The following is an 18,561-nucleotide window of genomic DNA, read 5'->3' as shown; positions in this document are numbered from 1 at the left end:
CAGTCTGTCAATTACTTAATCTGAGACAGGCAATTTAAATCAATGTTTCTCAGATTAGAATGGGAAAGAAAAATTTCTAAAGTAAAATTTCAAATATTTCAAAATATTTCAAAATTACCTAAAGAATTATTCACCTGGATCCCTAATACTGACTTAAACTAATTTTATATGATTACTTAGACCCAGGCAGACATAAAACAAAGCATAAGTTCCTTATCCTTATAGATCAAATGAAAAACAACACTTTAAAACAACCTATGCACCCCCATCTCAACACATTAGGGGATATTATTTTGTCAAAACTGAATCATCATTTACAATGCCAAATTGGTAATGATCAGTAAAGCATGTGCTTTTGAACTTGGCAAACAGTCCTATGATGATTTGCTTCTCTCATCATTTTTTACCATTTGTACTACAGGGCTGTCCTTTGGCTTTGCTTACCAAAAACAAAACAAAACAAAACAACCCCCCCCCAAAAAAAACAAAAAAATAACCCTGTACACAATAAATATTCATCTCAACATGTCTGATTTATCTATGACAACTGAAGTAATCCTATATTATTTTGCCTCAACAAGATTAAAGAAAAAGTACAAACCCAGACACAAATTTTGCTTGAAAATACTCTGCCATTAAGTGATTATCCAAAAATCCATGTTTATATCATTTAAATATTAACATTAAAATAAGAAAATGACTTCTAAAAATTATTACAGATAACTTTGAATCTCCAAATCTTCAGATGCCAAATGAAACCAGAAATAACTGCCTCAGTGAAAGTGTGTGCTTTCTTCATAACCTGATGTAATTCCCATCAGTGCTGAAACAACATGGAGGCAAAGAAATCTGATCATATTGAAATTGAAATTTGAATTCTTTTTAATCGCTTGTATGGACAAAACCATATTTTAATCTGTTCAGGAAATATAGTTCACCATTACTGCAAAATTCTTTCTGGTATACTTTGTATCATCTGTAACTTCATAAAAACTTTGATGTTAAGAGTTTGAATTACGAAATAGACATCTAACCTTTTATTCTCTCTAACTGCTTTGTCTCCTTTCTTCCAAGAGATGGTTGGTTTTGGAGAGCCCTGGGGTTTGCACTCTATGATGACTTCTTGGCCTTTGGTAATAATTATTGTTTTCTTCATTTGATTCAGTGCAAAAGTAGGAGCTGAAGCTATGAAAAAGAAAACGTTAATTCTACCAGAAGCAATGACAATAAATTCATCAAGATTTTGCAACTCTTCTGGGATAAATTTCTAAGAAAACCACAGGATATCTACACATACAAAAGGCATTAACTGAAAATTTAAACCTATAATTATTAGCAGATAATGGTTTCATATAATATGCATTCCACAGACAGACTGCTTCAAAAAAAAAGACATGTTTTAATTATGATTTTTAACTTAAATTGTGAAAGACTAATATGAACACCTTGAGCAAAAGATAAAGGTGCTGGCAAGAAAGTCTATTTGGGGCTTCCTTTGGTAAAATGGAGATTAGATGTAGAAAAGTTAATCCTATGTCATCCGCTTCCTGTCTTGGAGTCTTACTACAAATTTTACTTTAACATTGTACAAAATTAACTGTAGTTGTTTTAAAATACATTTAAAAAGGTGAATTATTTATATTTCAATTAAAAATTCACTTCATTGGTTGCAAGAATTCAATTAGGTCTGATCCTTCATTAATATTAATATTGCTTTCACTAGATTTTTGTGAAGATACAATTGGTTAAAGTTCCCCATGTAATTCTGGTGGGTAGCTGTGGTTTGAGGGCACTGGACTAAAGAACACATGACACAGAGACCAACACACACTCACACACACACACACACACACACACACACACACACACACTTTTGAATCTAAAAGAGAACCTGGGAGATGTGTCTACAGGTCTACTATATCTGAGGCATTTATTTAAACCAACTTGACAACTTCATGGATATTTCATAATTATTTTATATCTATTATACAGCAGTATAATGCATGGCACAACAACCTTAAGAGGTACGTATAAAACAAAAAAAAAGGTATGTGTATGTAACTGAGAGGAGTTTAGAATTGAAAGAAAAAAGGGGAAGGTGTTAAGAAGGTGAAGAAATAGGGGAGCTGGGATTTTCTTCATCCCTCAAACACAGCTGTACTGAGGTCAGATCACTTGAAACACCCAGGAAATCGATCTGCAGAGTGGCAGAAAGATTTCAACAGTTGGAGGGAGACAGCTTGGCAGGATCTAGGTGCATGTATGTGAAGTGGGGGAGATAAAACAGCATAGGCATGGAGGGGATGGAACGCCTTCTGTGGAGAGATCAAATGGAAGAGAAAGAGAGAGGGTTGTGAAAGCGCAGCATTGAGTTAGTACATGAGGAAAACCTGTCTAGATCACAGAGTGGGGAAGGAGAAATATGGAGAATGCCAGTTTCTTTTTTGCAAGCAGACTTTGGAGCTTAAACTTGGAAGTTTCAGAAGTGCATACTTACTCCAGAGTGAGGCCAGGAGTCATGGCATGAGCTCCTGGGGAGTAAGGAGCTGGCCCCAGAGGACACAGAGCAGTGTGGCAATCTCTGGGGCGCACTGGGAGAGAATATTCCCCTTCAGGTAGTACTTTGGGAAGAAGGTTTATTGCCTCTGACAGGACAAAAAAACCCTACAGGCGCCATTCAAAGTCCTTTTATCTGCAGGTTGGAGAGATTCTACTATGGAACAAGGGAGGGGAGCTGCACTGAGCTGGGTCCTTTAAGGCTTTGATTTTTAATCCCAGCCTAGTGCCTAGAGGTGCAGGAGAACTGTGGAGTAGGGCAAGTTGACTGCCTGAACAGCGTGGGTTGAGGTACCTAGTATGGGGAGCAGAGACTGGAGTGTCACCATTTTCTCCCTCAGCATCAACACAGTGGGACTTCAGAGAGCAGCACAGCAGCCCCCAGTGGAGGTGGGATACGCTTGAACCAAACTCTGCCCCTCCATGTCTGGAAATTGCTTTTTTACTGGAGCAAGACTGACTGACCCGATGCAGCCAGCCTCTCCTCTAGACTGTCACAGCCACTATTTCCAGGCACCAACAGACAAATTGTTTTTTTTTTCTTTTGTAATTTTATTTATATTTTTTCCTTCCTCTTCTTTTAAAATCAGATCAGGCTCATAGTTTCTGATTTTATATATATATTTCAGTCATTTTTATTCTATTCTTTTTCCATCTTTCTCTCTTCTTCTTCTTTATTCTCATTTATCTTTCTCTGAAATTAGCCTCATAGTTTTTGATTCTCTGTTTTTTTCTTCCCTTTCATTTTTCTCTTTTTATGGGATCAGGTTTCCCTTCCCCTTTTTTACCCCCAGGGTTACTTCAATAAACAAATCAAAGCACACCTGGTTGAAGGTCCAAGCACTCCATCACTATACGTGAGGAGGAGCTCTGTGGAGGACTGACCAATGGGATAGAGCAGCCAAGACACAACAGAGTGTATACAATGTTCACCAAAACACTTCCTGGAGTTCCAGGCCCTGGACAGTGTATGACTCCTTTTTAATATAATAGTACTCTCAGGTGCAGGACACATAACAAGCTTTAAAGGCATGCAAGACAGGAACTTAGCCCAAATCATAGAACAGAGGACTTCTACCCCCAAAAAAGGTCAAGAAGAAATCAGAGCCAAAAATTGCTCCAAACAGATATTAAAAATATATCTGAACAAGAATTCAGAGTAACAGTCATAAGACTAATAGCAGGGTTTGAAAAAAGCATAAAAGACACCAGAGAAGCTCGTGCTAAGAGATCAAAAACACAAGAACTAGTCAGAATGAAGTAAAAAATGCTATAACTAGGAGAAAACATAAACTACATACAGTGACAGAGAGGATGGAAGAAGCAGAGGAGAGAATAGGTGAAACAGAACATAAAATTATGGAAAAAATTAAGCTGAAAAAAAGAGGGAAAGGAAATTACTAGATCATAAGGGGAGAAATATAAAACTAAGATTCCATAAAACAAAACAATATCTGTATCATAGGAGTCCAGAAAAAGCAGAGTGAGAGAAAGAAGCAGAAGATTTATTTGAATGAATTATAGCTGAGAACTTCCCTAATCTGGAGAAAGAAACAGTCATCCAGGTCCAAAAAGCATAGAGATCTCCCTTCAAAATCAACAAAAACAGGTCAACATCATGATATTTCATAATTAAACTGGCAAAATAAAAAAAATAATAAAGAGTGGATTCTGAAAGCAGCTAAGGACAAAATGTCCTTAACCTACACAGGGAGACACATAAGGTTAAGTAGCAGACCTGTCCACTGAAGCTCAGCAGGCCAAAAGGGCTGGTAGGAAATATTCAATGGGCTTAACAGGAAAAATATGCAGCCAAGAATCTTTTATTCAGCAAGGCTGTCATTCAGAATAGAAGGAGAGATAAAGACTTCCCCACACAAACAAAAACTAAAGGAGCCACTAAACCAGCCCTGCAAAAGATCCTAAGGGAGACTTTGTGAGTCAAAAGCAGCAAAGACCTAAAAGAACCAGAAAACATCACAACAAACATGAAATCTACAGAAAACAAAATGACACTAAATTAATATCTTTCAATAATCACTCTGAAAATGAATAGACTAAATGCCCCAATCAAAAGACATAAGGTATCAGATGGCTAAAAAAAAAAATACAAAAAACAAGATCCAACTACTAACTATATGCTGCCTACAAAGACTGATTTTAGACATGAGGACACCTGAAGATTGAAAATGAGGGGATAGAGAATCATCTATCATGCTAATGGAGGTCAAAAGAAAGTCAGAGTAGCCATACTTATATCAGACAAACTAGATGTTATTTTTTATTTTTTAGAAAAATTTTAATGTTTATTTTTGATAGAGACAGAGCATGAGTGGGCAAGGGGCAGAGAGAGACACACACACAGATCTGAGGCAGGTTCAGGCTATGAGCTGTCAACACAGAGCTTGAACTCATGAACCATGAGATCATGACCTGAGCTGAAGTCAAACATTTAACTGACTCACCCACCCAGGTGCCTCGACAGACTAGAGTTTAAATCAAAGACTGTAACAAAGATGAAGAAGGAAGGGCATTTTATCAGAATTAAGGGGGCTATCCATCAAGAAGAGCTAACAATTATAAACATTTATGTCCCCAATGTGATAGTACCCAAATATATAAATCAATTAATCACAAGCATAAACAAACCTGTTGATAATAATACCATAATTATAGGTGACTTTAAAACTCTACTTATAGCAATGGACAGATAATTTAGGCAGAAAATCAATAAGGAAATAATTGCTCTGAATGACACATTGGATCAGATAGGCTTAATAGATATATTCAGAACATCTTACCCTGAAGCAGAAGAATACACATTCTTCTCAAGTGCACATGGAATATTCTCAAAAATAGATTATATACTGGGTCACAAAATATCTCTCAACAGGTACAAAAAGATTGAGATCATCCAATGCATATTTTCAGATCACAATGCTAGGAAACTTGAAATCAACTACAAGAAAACGTTTTTAAATCTCCCAAATACATGGAGGTTAAATAACATCCTACTAAAGAATGAGTTAACCAGGAAATTAAAGAAAAAATGAAAAATCACATGGAAACAAAAAATGGAAATGAAAATACAACAATTCAAACCCTTTGGGACAGAGCAAAGGCAGTCCTAAGAGGAAAATACATTTTAATCCAGGTCTATCTCAAGAAGCAAGAAAGGTCCCAAATACACAACCTAACCCTACACCTAAAGGAGCTAGAAAAGGAGCAGCAAAAAAAACCCCAAAGCAAGCAGAAGAAGGGAAATAATAAAGATTAGAGCAAAACTAAACAACATAGAATCCAAAACAAAAAGAGTAGAACAGATCAATGAAATAAAGTGCTATTTTTTGATAGAACAAATAAAAATGACAACTCCTAGACAGACTTCTCAAAAAAAAAAAGAGGGAGAAAGAGAATACTCAAATAGATAAAATCACAAATGAAAGAGATTACAACCAACACCACAGATATAAAAACAATTATAAAAGAACACTATGAAAAATCATATGCCAATAAACTGGACAATCTTTAGGAAATAGACAAATTCCTGGACACACACTATCAAGACTCAAACAAGAAGAAATAGAAAATTTGAACAGACCCATAACCAGCAAAGAAATTGATTTGGTTATCAAAAATCTCCCAACAAAAAAGAGTCCTGGGCCAGATGGCTTCCCAGGGGAATTCTATCAGATTTTAAAGCAGACTTAATACTTATTCTCTCAAACTGTTTTAAAAAATAGAAATGGAAGGAAATTTCCCGAACTCAATCTATGAAACCAACCTTACTTTGATTCCAAAACCAGACAAAGACCCCACTAAAAAAGAGAATTACTGGCCTTGATGAGCAAAGATGCAAAATTTCTCAAAAAGATACTGGCAAATTGAATTCAATAGTACACTAAAAGAATCATTCACTATGATCAAGTGGGATTTATTCCTGGGCTGCATGCTAGTACTATATTAGCAAATCAATCAACATGATACCCCATATTAATAGAAGAAAAGTATAAGAACCATATGATCCTGTTAATAGATGCAGAAAAATCATTTGACAAAATACAGCATCCTTTCTTGATTAAAAAAAAACCTGAAGAAAGTCAACAGAAAGGAACATGCCTTAACATCATAAAAGCCATATATGAAAGGCCCACAGCTGAATTCATCTTCCAAGAGGAAAACCGAGAGCTTTCCCTGAGATCCCAAACATGACAGGGATGTACACTCTCACCATTCCTCTCCAACATAATGTTGGAAGTCTCAGCCTCAGCAGTCAAACAACAAAATGAAATAAAAAATCATACAAATTGGCAAAAAAGGAGTCAAACTTTGGCTCTTTGCAGACGACATGACATTCTACTTGGAAAACCTGAAAGACCACCAAAAAACTGCTAGAGCTGATCCATGAATTTGGCACAGTCATAGGATATAAAATCCACAGACAATAATCAGTTGCATTTCTGTATACCAACAATGAGGCAACTTAAAGAGATATCAGGGAATCAATCCCATTTATAATTGCACCAAAAAACATAAAATACCTAGGAATAAAACTAACCACAGAGGAAAGATAACTGTAGGCTAAAAACTATAGAAACTTACTAAAGAAACTGAAGAAGCCACAAAGAAATGGAAAACATTCCATGCTCATGGATTAGAAGAACAAATATTGTTAAAAAATTAATACTACCCAAAGCAATCTATACATTCAATGCAATACCTATCAAAATAACATCAGTATTCTTCACAGAACTGGAATAAACAATCCTAAAATTTGTATGGAACCAGAAAAGACTCCGAACAGCCAAAGTAATGTTTGGCTGGGCGGGGAGTGGAGGCATTAGAATCTCAGACTTTAAGCTGTAGTACAAAGCTATAATCATCAAGACAGTATGGTAGGGATGCAAAAACAGACACATAGATCAAAGGAATAGAATAGAGAACCCAGAATTGGACCCACAAATACATGGGGAACCAATCTTTGACAAATCAGGAAAGAAGGAAAGGGTGTGTAATGGGAAAAATACAGTCTCTTCAGAAAATGTTGCTAGGAAAACTGGACAGCAACATGCAGAAGAATGAAATTGGACCACTTTCTATCATACACAAAAAGAATTTAAAAATGGATGAAAAACCTAAATTGAGACAAGAAACCATTAAAATCCTAGAGGAGAAAACCAGCAGCAACTTCTTTGACCCTGGCCATGGGAGCTTCTTACTTGACTCTGTAGGCAAGAGAAATAAAAGCAAAAATAAACTATTGTGACCGCATCAAGATAAAAAAATCTGTACATGAAAGGAAACAATCAACAAACCTAAAGGCAACTGACAGAAAGAGAGAAGATATTTGAAAATGACATATCAGATAAAGGGTATCTTAAATTTGTAAGACATTTACCAAACTCACACCCAAAAAACAAATAATCCTGTGAAGAAATGGGCAAAAGACATGAATAGACACTTTTCCAAAGAAGACATCTAGGTGTCCAACAAACACATAAAAGATGTTCAACATCACTCATTATCAGGGAAATACAAATCAAAACCACAATGAGTTACCACCTCATACCTGTCAAGAATGGCTAAAATTAACAACTAGGAAACAAGAGATGTTGGCATGGATACAGAGAAAGGGAGACCCATTTGTATTGTTGGCAGGAATGCAAACTGGTACAGCCACTCTGGAAAACAGTGTGGAGGTTCCTCAAAAAATTAAAAGTAGAACTACCCTACAACCTAACAATTGCACTAATAAGTATTTATCCAAAAGATATGAAAGTGCTGATTCAAAGAGGCACATGAACCTCAATATTTATAGCACTGCCATCAAGAATAGCCAAATTATGGAAAGAGCCCCAATGTCTATCAACTGATGAATGGATAAAGATGTGCTATACACACACATATATATACACACACACACATATATACATACATATGTATACATACATATATATATAATGGAATACTACTGGTGATTAAAACAAATGAAATCTTGCCATTTCCAACAACATGGTTGGAACTGGAGGGTATTATGTTAAGTGAAATAAGTCAGTCAGAGAAAGATATCATGTGATTTCATTCATATTTAGAATTTGAGAAACCCAACAGATGAACATAGGGGAAGAGTAGGAAGAATAAAATAAAAATAGAGATCCAAACCGTAAGAGACTCTTTTTTTTTTATAAGAGATTCTTAAATACAGAGAACAAACTGAGGGTTGCTAGAGTGGGGGATGTGCTAAATGTGTGATGGGCATTAAGGAAGACACTTTTTGGATGAGCACTGATGTCATATGTAAGAGATGAATCACTGGGTTCTATTTCTGAAGCCAAGACTACACTGTTAACTAATCTGAATATCTATATCTATATATCTGTATCTACATCTATATATGTAATTGAAGGAAAAGTGAAAGATCTTATGTGGAGGCTGCAAGTCACAATTCTGTAAGCCTACTAGGAGTAGAACTTACAAGAAGTACTTTTGAAAATATGTCTAGTGAATGAGAAAAAGACACATTTGAGAATATTTCTATGTAAACAATTAAGGCTGAACTAGCTTTTTCATTCAGTAATATTGGAGAGTAAGCTGACATGAAAGTACATTCATATTTGATTGGTTATGCATTAGGAGATGCAAACTTTGGCTCCTATCTGCTTTAGGTGGGTTTATTACAATGTGGAGAAATCCCAAATGCAAACATATGAAATTCAATAAGGTGATTTATAGCATGTTATATTTAGCTGATATGTAAATGGTAAGTTTCCAGATTCTTGAGAACTTGGGTATTTCTGTTAATATTTGGGAACCTTAGTGCAAGGAAGAAAGTACATTTGGGCTCCTGCCCACTTTGAGAGACAGTGAGTTATGACCACTCAAGTCTCCTTCTTTGTATTACAAATATCCCAGAGCAAAGTTTAGGAAGAAAGAATGCAAAACATAAAATCCATTCCAGTAACCCAGCCATGTTTCAATTGCCTAGCCTAATTCACTAGTTGGAATCTTTCCTGTAGTACTTAACTGGTGAAGTGCTAATAGTGGTTACATTACTATCAATGGTGTAACCCTCTGAGATGAGACGGCTGGGCTTAGTCTCATAAGGGCTTTCCCTTTCACATGAGGATAGTAATGATTGATGCTCAATGATGAGAAGGTGTTTTACTTCACTCAGAGTGTTGCTTTTCCCTTGGAATGTTGTCTTGCCTCTTGGTAAGGAAGAGCTGTGTGGGTAAATATTAAACATTGCTGTGGAAGAAGGGAGAGGCTGCTAGAAAACTACGGTATGATCTTCTCCCCTCAAGACATTATTTTATGGAAGTTAACATATCTCTTAGGTGATTTTTATATACCATAAAAAGATAGCATGTAAGCCTATTAAGACTTAAGTTGGAAAGACCGTGTAAAAAAGTTGTGGAACAACTATACCCAATGTAAACATGTCCCCCCAAAGCTTAAAAACATATATCAGCGAAACATATTATTTCTTTTAAAGTCATAAAATGGGTTTTTATAATTACATCATAAAACTTCAGTATAGTAAGAATTAGAGCATGAAAAGAAGCAATACATGTTTTCTATTTATTTACTTAGGTTACATACCTAGAATCCTCAGCTCAGCACTCGCATAAATAGCTCCATATTTATTTTCTGCCAAACATTGATACATTCCAGCATCTGACTGATTCACATTGTGGATCATCAAAACTCCATTAACCATCTCAATCCTATTCTGTAATAAAATAAAAAAATAGATAAAGTGAATAAATCAAACAGATTTTGCAGTGATTCTTTTCTAGGCCAAGGAAAAGAAGCCTCCACTGAACACAGTTGAGCATTATTTGACAAGTTAGCAACACAAATTTACTGTTATTTTATGGTAAAATCTCTTTTGTAAATTATAACTGTTTCTTGGTCAGAAAAGATATCATAACAGTATTTTCCTGTAGTAATTCTGAAGAGTTTGGTTTCAATTTTGTTTTTATACTGAGCAGGTGTTTTGTTTTGTTTTGTTTTGTTTGGTATACTAGCTCAGCCTGTATAATCAGCAGATGATGCTTTTGTTTGAACCCATTTTACATAAGAAGAAGGGGTTCGCATGTGGAAAAAATTGTGACTGTAGACAAGGAAGATTGATGTTAAAAACAGTCCAGGTCAAACCAAGAATCCCTTTGCTAGGGGCACCTGGGTGACTCAGTTAGTTAAGCACTGACTTCTGATTAGGTCATGATCTGGTGGTTTGTGGGTTGGAACCCTGCATCAGGCTCCCCACTGCTAGTGTGCTTGGGATTCTCTCTCTGCCCTTCTCCCATTCATGCTTTTTCTTTCTCTCAAAATAGATAAATAAACATAAAAATAAAAATAATCACTTTGTTATATTAATCTGATCAGGAGTTTACTTTTTCTTACTTCCTGACAAATGAAAACAAATAAAAAAACTGCCCTCCAACAGGATTCTGTATAAAAGTATTGATTAAAAATATAAACTCATTATCAGATAAAATTTAATATAGAAGTCAGAAAACTTAGCATCTGTAAATTGAAGTCAACTGAAGCCAAGAGTACATTTCACACCAAATTGAAAATTTAAAATGCTGTTCAACTATCAGGTATCTTGTCTACTTAATGCCAAGCAAATGATTCTTTTAGGTTTAGTGAGCAGTGGTTTACCTATCAACAGAGATGCTGAGTAAGTTTACATAATTTTCAAAATCAACCCATTCACTTTGCAGAAGTATTATCTGCCAGTAGAATATACTTTACTTGGATGCTGGTAGTAGAAAATATGACCAGCATAGTCCTTTCTCAAGGTTTATCTGGTATCCCTAGGACATTAGAGAGAAAGAGACAATGAATCTATAACTCAGGATTCTCACACTCTCAGTTTTCTTTAGTGGCTCTATAGTTCTTTGTATTGTGTATTTCTTTTGTGTAATTGTGTTTTGTTTTGGCCTAACAAGTTTTAGAATAAGGGAATGTTGGAGCTGAATTGTACATTAGGGATGATACGATCCAATCTCTTCATTTTACAAAAAAGCAACCTGAGGCCTAAAGAGGTGAGTGACAGACAAGAGACCTCTTGGTATGGCAGGACCTGGGCAGAAGTTGTGTTCATAATTTCAACTTCACATACCGTCCTTCTGTTTTTAGCCATAAAAAATGACCTACTCTCCCTCTGCCCTCCTTCCTGTAAAGGCCATACCAGGGAGTTGGCTAAAATTATTACTATCATTTTAAAATTAAATAGTGATTGATTTATTTTCAAATCCAGTATGTGTTTCAAAAACATGCAGCAGATTTACTTAAAAAAATTAAGTTTTAAAAACCCTATTAAGTAGGATGTCACAGAACCTGTCCAAGATACAGAAGGCTATGATTCTATTACAGTCTCATCTCTCACTAGATATGTGATGTTGGGCAAATCACTTTACTTCTGGGGCTAATTCCACCCCGTCTGCAAGGTGATAGCAACAAGCTAGATGATATCTAAAAGTCAGCTAGAGACAGCAGTGAATCTATGACAATGATTGATCTTTTCCCATGAATTATAGGATCAAATAAAATTTAAAGTAACAATGTGTTCCTCAAAAATTTATGAGGTAATTAAAAAGAAAATTTTATTTATATCTATTATATTTCTCACTTTACTACATTAGAAGACATAAATAAGAATTGCCTTTCAATAAGGCAAAAGGAGGTAATTTTTTCCTATGCCGTGTGAAATCTTGTTAAAATTACACTGAAACGGGTTAACAGCTACCAACAGTACCTGAGGCAAGAGAGACACTCCATTCTTCAGCCAACGGTATGTGGGTCGGGGTTTTCCAGTAGCCTTACATTCCCATCGGAGAGGGCTCCCACTGTCCAACTGAGTGTCATTCAGTTTTTCTACCCAGTGTGGATAAGCTGTAAAAGTTTAAGTATTAAAGAAGGGTGATTTCATTTTTCAAACACTTTACCAAATTCAAAATTCGTATGGAAAGAGTCCTTGCATAGATTTTTTTTTTCAATTCACGTATAGGTGTAGGTATTTGGAAGAAGCCCAACATTGCAGTGCACACAGAACTCTACTTCCTGTGTAAAAAGATACAGCAATGATAATATTTTGATAATTTAAAACAGTTTTGTAAGCTAGGTCAAATATATCTTCTTGTTTAACCCAGTTTACAGCAAGTGGCTACAGTCTACCCAAGGTATCAGAACTTGTTTCGTAGTAAATCAGGAATTTAGAGGCATTGTTTTTTCCAAATACTGGGGCAGCAGTAGCACAAGGTAAAATAATACAAAATGGCCATTTACTGAATAAATGCCTTACTTTTTAATTTTTGTTTTATTTCTAAAGAAACTAAATTGCATAGGAAAAATAATTTAATTCAAATATCATTTGGTGTAAACACTTCAATACATTCACTAGCATCCTTCAAAAACTTTTTAAAAATCATTTTCAAAATTGCAACAGAGAAAAACTACTTTATTAAGAAAGAGCTAATGTAATTGTTTACAATCTGTAAGATATAGAATAGTGTCTTTCCTTCATTGGCTAATTTTTAAAATAAAAATACTGAAAACAAATGACTGTTGTCCCCAAAAACACTGTTTGAAACAACTGAAACAACCGCTATAAAAAATATTGAACTGAATAAATTATTTCTCTCTAGCAATATTTTGGCGTTAACCTGTAACATATTTTACTTTGTGATAGTGAGGACTTTGATCATTGATTCTTTAACTTCTTTCTCAGTCTTAGAGATTACTGAGGATATAGGACCATCTATGTCTTATATATTTTTTAGGAGTTTATACTGTATTAGAGGAAGTCTAAAGTCAATGCTACAGGATATGATAGAACAAGAAAGGAAAGATGATGTACTCAAGGAAACTATATGTGAATACTAGAATAATGGGTCTAAAGGGGCAACAGATGTTCAGAACCTAACGAGTTTAAAAGGGAGGTGACAGAGTAGGAGAGAAAGAATTCTCATTTATTAATTGCTAGTCCTAGACCCTGAGCTATGTTATCAATTAATCCCTGTTACACTGATCCTGAAAACAAACAGTTAGCTTTATGAATCAGGAAACTTTGGCTCAGAGAGGTTAAAATTTTTTTATTTTATTTTTTAAATAAAAGGTCACACAGTTAATAAGGCATAGAAACCACATTCAAAGTCAGATATTTCTGACTCCAGGCAGCATACAATTCTTTCATGCTACTCTGGAAGATTAAAAAATGAATTAGAAGCATTTGTTGTATTCCTAGTGTGTTTTGTCTTCTCCTGATCTCTAAATGGGAATTTTGTTTTCAGTAGCTCTTTGGTCTTCTAGGTAATATAATCTGGAGTTTAAGGAGCCTTACTTTGGCATAATCAGAATTTTTAGGCCTTTGAACATATTCTGTGATTCAACATCAAGCCTAGGAGCTATCAGGCAAAAATCTTACTATGGCGAGATTCAAATATTAGCTTTCATGACTTTCAGGCCTGTCTTCTAAAATGAGTTCATTTCTAGTTATCTGTCATGCATGCTAAAAATACTGATAGGCATGGTAATATACAAACGCAGTATTAAGCTCTACTTTCTCATTGGGGCTTTCTGTAAACTTTCCTATCTTGCTTTGCCAATCTACTTCGTATTATTCATGATCCTTGTAATCCAAGTACACAGTTTGTTGTCTCCCAAGAACACCCTGTACCTTCAAATTATTAAATCCACGTGGAATGTCCTACTTTTCTTCCTTGTTTCTTTTAATTCTACTAATAATTCAAGGCTCAATCTAAATCATATAAGGTTTCGTAACCCTAAACTCAAAAGAAACTCATCTTCATCTTCTCTGGACATGTTTAGTTCTCTGTCACTTGAGAAATTATCACATAGTAGCTTGTTACTCCTATTACTAACTTAAACTGTAACTGGATTTTTTATTGCTTATGGTTTAACACCCCATCTAGATAGCAAGATTATCAAAGCAAAGTCAACCTGACATATACATTTATTTTAGACATAACACCAATCCACATATAAAATTAATTATAGGATATTGGTTAGTTATATATGTATATTTTTAAAGTTTTTATTTCAGGTTAGTTATATTTGATATGTCTCTTAATGTACTACAGCTTATACTGGTAAATGCAGCTTGTGGAAATTAAAAGGAATTTGAGGGGCACCTGGGTGGCTCAGTCAGTTAAGCATCTGGCTTCGGCTCAGGTCATGACCTTGTGGCTCGTGGGTTCGAGCCCTGCATCATGATCTGTGCTGACAGCTAGCTCAGAGCCTGGAGGCTGCTTCAGATTCTGTATCTCCTCTCTCTCTTACCCTCCCCTGCTCATGTTTTCTTTCTCTGTCTCTCAAAAGTAAATTAAAAACATTAAAAAAAAGATTTTGAAAAGAGATCTTAAAATGTTACTAAACTGATATGTTAGGAAAGAAAGAATGATGAAAATAAGAATAGACTGTGTCATCTAGAAAAGAAAAAAAATAGAAATCAAAATAATATTTCTTCAAACATATTTTGGATTACTTTATAAAATTGGTCTAATTTAGAGTCATGATTCCAAAATTAAATTGTCATAGGAATTAACAAGTGATGAATGAAATTAAAAAAGAATAGTTCCTGTTTCTTTTCTTTTTCAAACATTTATTGGCCACCACTATTGGCATAATGCTTAACGTTGAGAATACAAAGATAAATATATCTATTTGCTGTGAGCTCAAAATCTAGTGGATAAGACAGATATGCAATTAAAATATTCAAATTCACTCTACCAACAATTCTACAATAAAAATGGCCTATTATACTGCCCAATATAAAATAAAACAAACTAGTAACTAGGTAGGCCACTTATGTTAGGGGCTAGCACTCTTACCAGATGCAGTACATATTGACAAATATTTATGTAATACATTTGAGCTTCAGATCAGTCTCTAGGTTACATTTGTAAAAACACTAAGCAGATGTACATAAAGAAACTCTTGCTTATTATCTCTTGTTATTAGATATTCTGAAAATCCCTAATTATAAATTCTAATTGTTATTGGCCTTCATAAGAGTTGACATATTTTAGCAGACATCATTTTTAATATTAGGACTCTCAGCTGTGGGCCAGTGAGAGGTAACATAGTATAATGGAAAGATTATAAATTTGGGGGTAAATGTAGGTAAAAATCCAATGCTGCCCTGTCCTTGCTCTAATATGTGATTATGAATTTGTTATTTAAATTTATTAAGACTCATCTGAAAACTGTAGATGCTAATACTATTTCAGTGAAATACTGTGATGATTGAATTTAATAAATACTTGTTACTTTACCTCCTCAATCCATTGCTTATGCATTAACATGAACTTCATTTCCTGTCAACTGTGAATATATATAGATATGGTATAGTTTTCATAACAACAAAACTCAAAGTGAGAAACATTCTTTGAATAGGATTGAACAAAATTTATGAATGCAATTTTTAATCAGGAATATACAATGTTGTATTATTTTCTATGGTAAATATTTAGTGTATTGTAGTAGCTAAAATATCTTTTAAAATCATGCCTAATATAGAAAAACACAACTCTGAAAAAAAGCAACAGAATGAAAACCAATGGCAAGGATTTTCATTTTTCTCTAATTTTAATAAAAGATGAAGAAACAGGAATTAACTACTCTTTATCCATTCCTATTCCAGGCGTTAGCTAAGCTCCTCAATATTTCACTGAGAAGTAGTATCCTATAGCCAGAGGTCAAATGCTGGTGTCATTACCCATTCTAAGTTGGAATCTGGTTTTACAGCTTATTATTAATGGCACATATAGTAATAAGCTCCCTAACCTTTCTATGCCTTGGTTTCCCCATCTGTCAAGCAGGAATACTAATTCCTGAGGGTTATTGTAAGTTAACATATATGAACTACCTAGTAGTTACAGTAATGTCTAAAACAAGCTCTTGGCAACTATTTGTTCTCTTCATTAGTCATTTAATCTCTCCTAATTTTCATTTATTTATTTATTTTTCATGGTACAAAAGTATTTAATAGCACATAAATATAGAAACTCACACAGCCTGTATAGCTCATCCTGGACTTCACCTTGCTCCAGAGGAGCCTGACTTAGAGACCTCTGAGAAATAAATCTGCCCAAGGCAAGTGACTAGGGTTACTGAACAGGAGACAGTCCGTCAGGAGAAACAGGTCCCATGAGGGTCAGGTGATATTTTTGACCAATCAATACTTAACATCAATGAAGCGTTGGAAAACAAAGTCAGTCTTTCCAACGTGTAATTCTTTGTCACATCAGCCAAAACCTCTTCCAGTCGATTGGGCAGTACAGAAAAGATCCTGTTGCCTGGAGGTAGGACCTAGGGCTGCAGATCAATCTGGGAAGCTGTTACAGAAGATGATTCACACAACAAAATCACCACTAAACCGCTGCTTATGTCCAGTCTCTGGTCTTCTCTTTCTGCTCTGTAGTTCCAAAACACTTCTTGAAAAGCCAGAAAATCCATAAATGTGAGCAGCATGTGGTGCATGTCAGCCCCTTCATTAAAAAAAAATTTTTTTTAATGTTTGTTCATTTTTGAGAGAGGGCAGAAGACAGCAAGAGTTAGGGAGGGGCAGAGAGAGCCAGAGAACGCAACCCGAAGCAGAATCCAGGCTCCCAGCCCTCAGCACAGACCGGGATGCGAGATTGGAGCTCTCAAACCACTAGATCATAAACTGATCCAAATCCCACGCTTAAGGGATTGAACTCCCAGCTCCCCGCTCCCCCCCCCCCCCGCAGCCCACTCATCTTTACGGGTTGATAAAGTTACCATGAAAGGCACCATGTTAAATTTCAGAATCCACTCCAGTAGCTGTTCTTCCAGATACTTGCCTACCAAAGAAATAGGCCTCTTAAAAATAGGCATGTAGGTGAATTTGTTTTCTTCCGGGTTTTCAAACTCCCAGTAGGACTAGTCCGTGAAATTTGAAAATTTTAACTCTCTTATCTTGCATGATAATGTCCTCTAAATATCCAACCACGCATCAAATTCTGGGTCAGAGGTGAAGAGGACAGCGTGAGCCCCTATTCTCGAATGGGTCCCTTACTGATGGGGCCTCCGCCTCCACCCACTTGGCGAGCAGGCACTTCAACTCCTGCGTCCTCGGCCCAGCTTCGTCAGTGCCCTACAGACACCAACCAGCATGGACCACTGCAGGATCCCAGCCCAGCTAAGTGGCGCCTGCACGTGAGGCCCGGCCTCAGGTTCCTGGGCTGCGGCCAGTTGCTCATGGGGCTCCACGCCCGCCAGGCTCTCTGCATGTGCCACTGCCACCGTGGAATTGTGGTGTCGGTTATCTGATTTCTATCTGTTCTTTACAGTGTACCTTGAAGAATGGTGCCTATCTCTAAGCATTAATCCTTACAATAGCATGGAGTTATGATAGAAATTATCCTCTATGTGCTGAAACAGAATGCTTGGTGATAAGAAAAATAAGAAAACAAAAATTCTTTGTCTTGGCAAAGCTTAATAATCAAATTGTAGACATTGGAAGGCATTAAAATTTGTAAGGGTATTCTTCAGAGATCTTGTAAAAATAAGGACATTTATAACACTACACTACAATGAGAATAAAATTCTATTCCTTATTGGGAATTTAGGACAATGCAATGTAATTTTCTTTTAAGCATCTTGGTTACAGTTATTTTAATACCAGTATATTTTTAGTCTAAACTGTCAATGTAAACTATTCATTGATCATAATGATATTATCTTTACTTTTCAGGGTGACACATTACTAGTTGGTGGTGCACATGACATATATTTAAATTCGTAGATCATACATCTTTATATAACATTTTTCTCTGCACAAAGTACCTCCTGTTGAGAGCTCCTTGTACATAAAACTGCTTAATATCGTTTGCGTTTCCTTCCTACCCTTCTGGGTCCTCCTTCTCTCCTTCTTTCTTCCTTTTGTTTTCTCATTCTTTCTTTTTGTTTCAATTGAGAACGTTAACAAACAAGTTTCAATTTATATTG

At 35.5% G+C, this 18,561-nt stretch overlaps 1 protein-coding gene across 1 annotated transcript in view; it reads right to left on the bottom strand.

The window, feature by feature from the left end:
- The window catches only part of CNTN5 (contactin 5), a 1,016,132-nt gene that overhangs the window by 260,502 nt on the left and 737,069 nt on the right, over positions 1-18,561 (bottom strand). Inside the window, exons 12-14 of the mRNA XM_029915651.1 lie at positions 12,326-12,462; positions 10,159-10,288; positions 1,035-1,185 (exon numbers count right to left, since the gene is read on the bottom strand). Of these exons, the coding sequence (XP_029771511.1) occupies positions 1,035-1,185; positions 10,159-10,288; positions 12,326-12,462 (418 nt within the window). The remainder of the gene's footprint in view (positions 1-1,034; positions 1,186-10,158; positions 10,289-12,325; positions 12,463-18,561) is intronic.

This window comes from Suricata suricatta, chromosome 11, assembly GCF_006229205.1.
Source record: "Suricata suricatta isolate VVHF042 chromosome 11, meerkat_22Aug2017_6uvM2_HiC, whole genome shotgun sequence".
Lineage (NCBI taxonomy): Eukaryota > Metazoa > Chordata > Mammalia > Carnivora > Herpestidae > Suricata > Suricata suricatta.
This window is presented reverse-complemented; position numbering and strand designations above follow the sequence as displayed.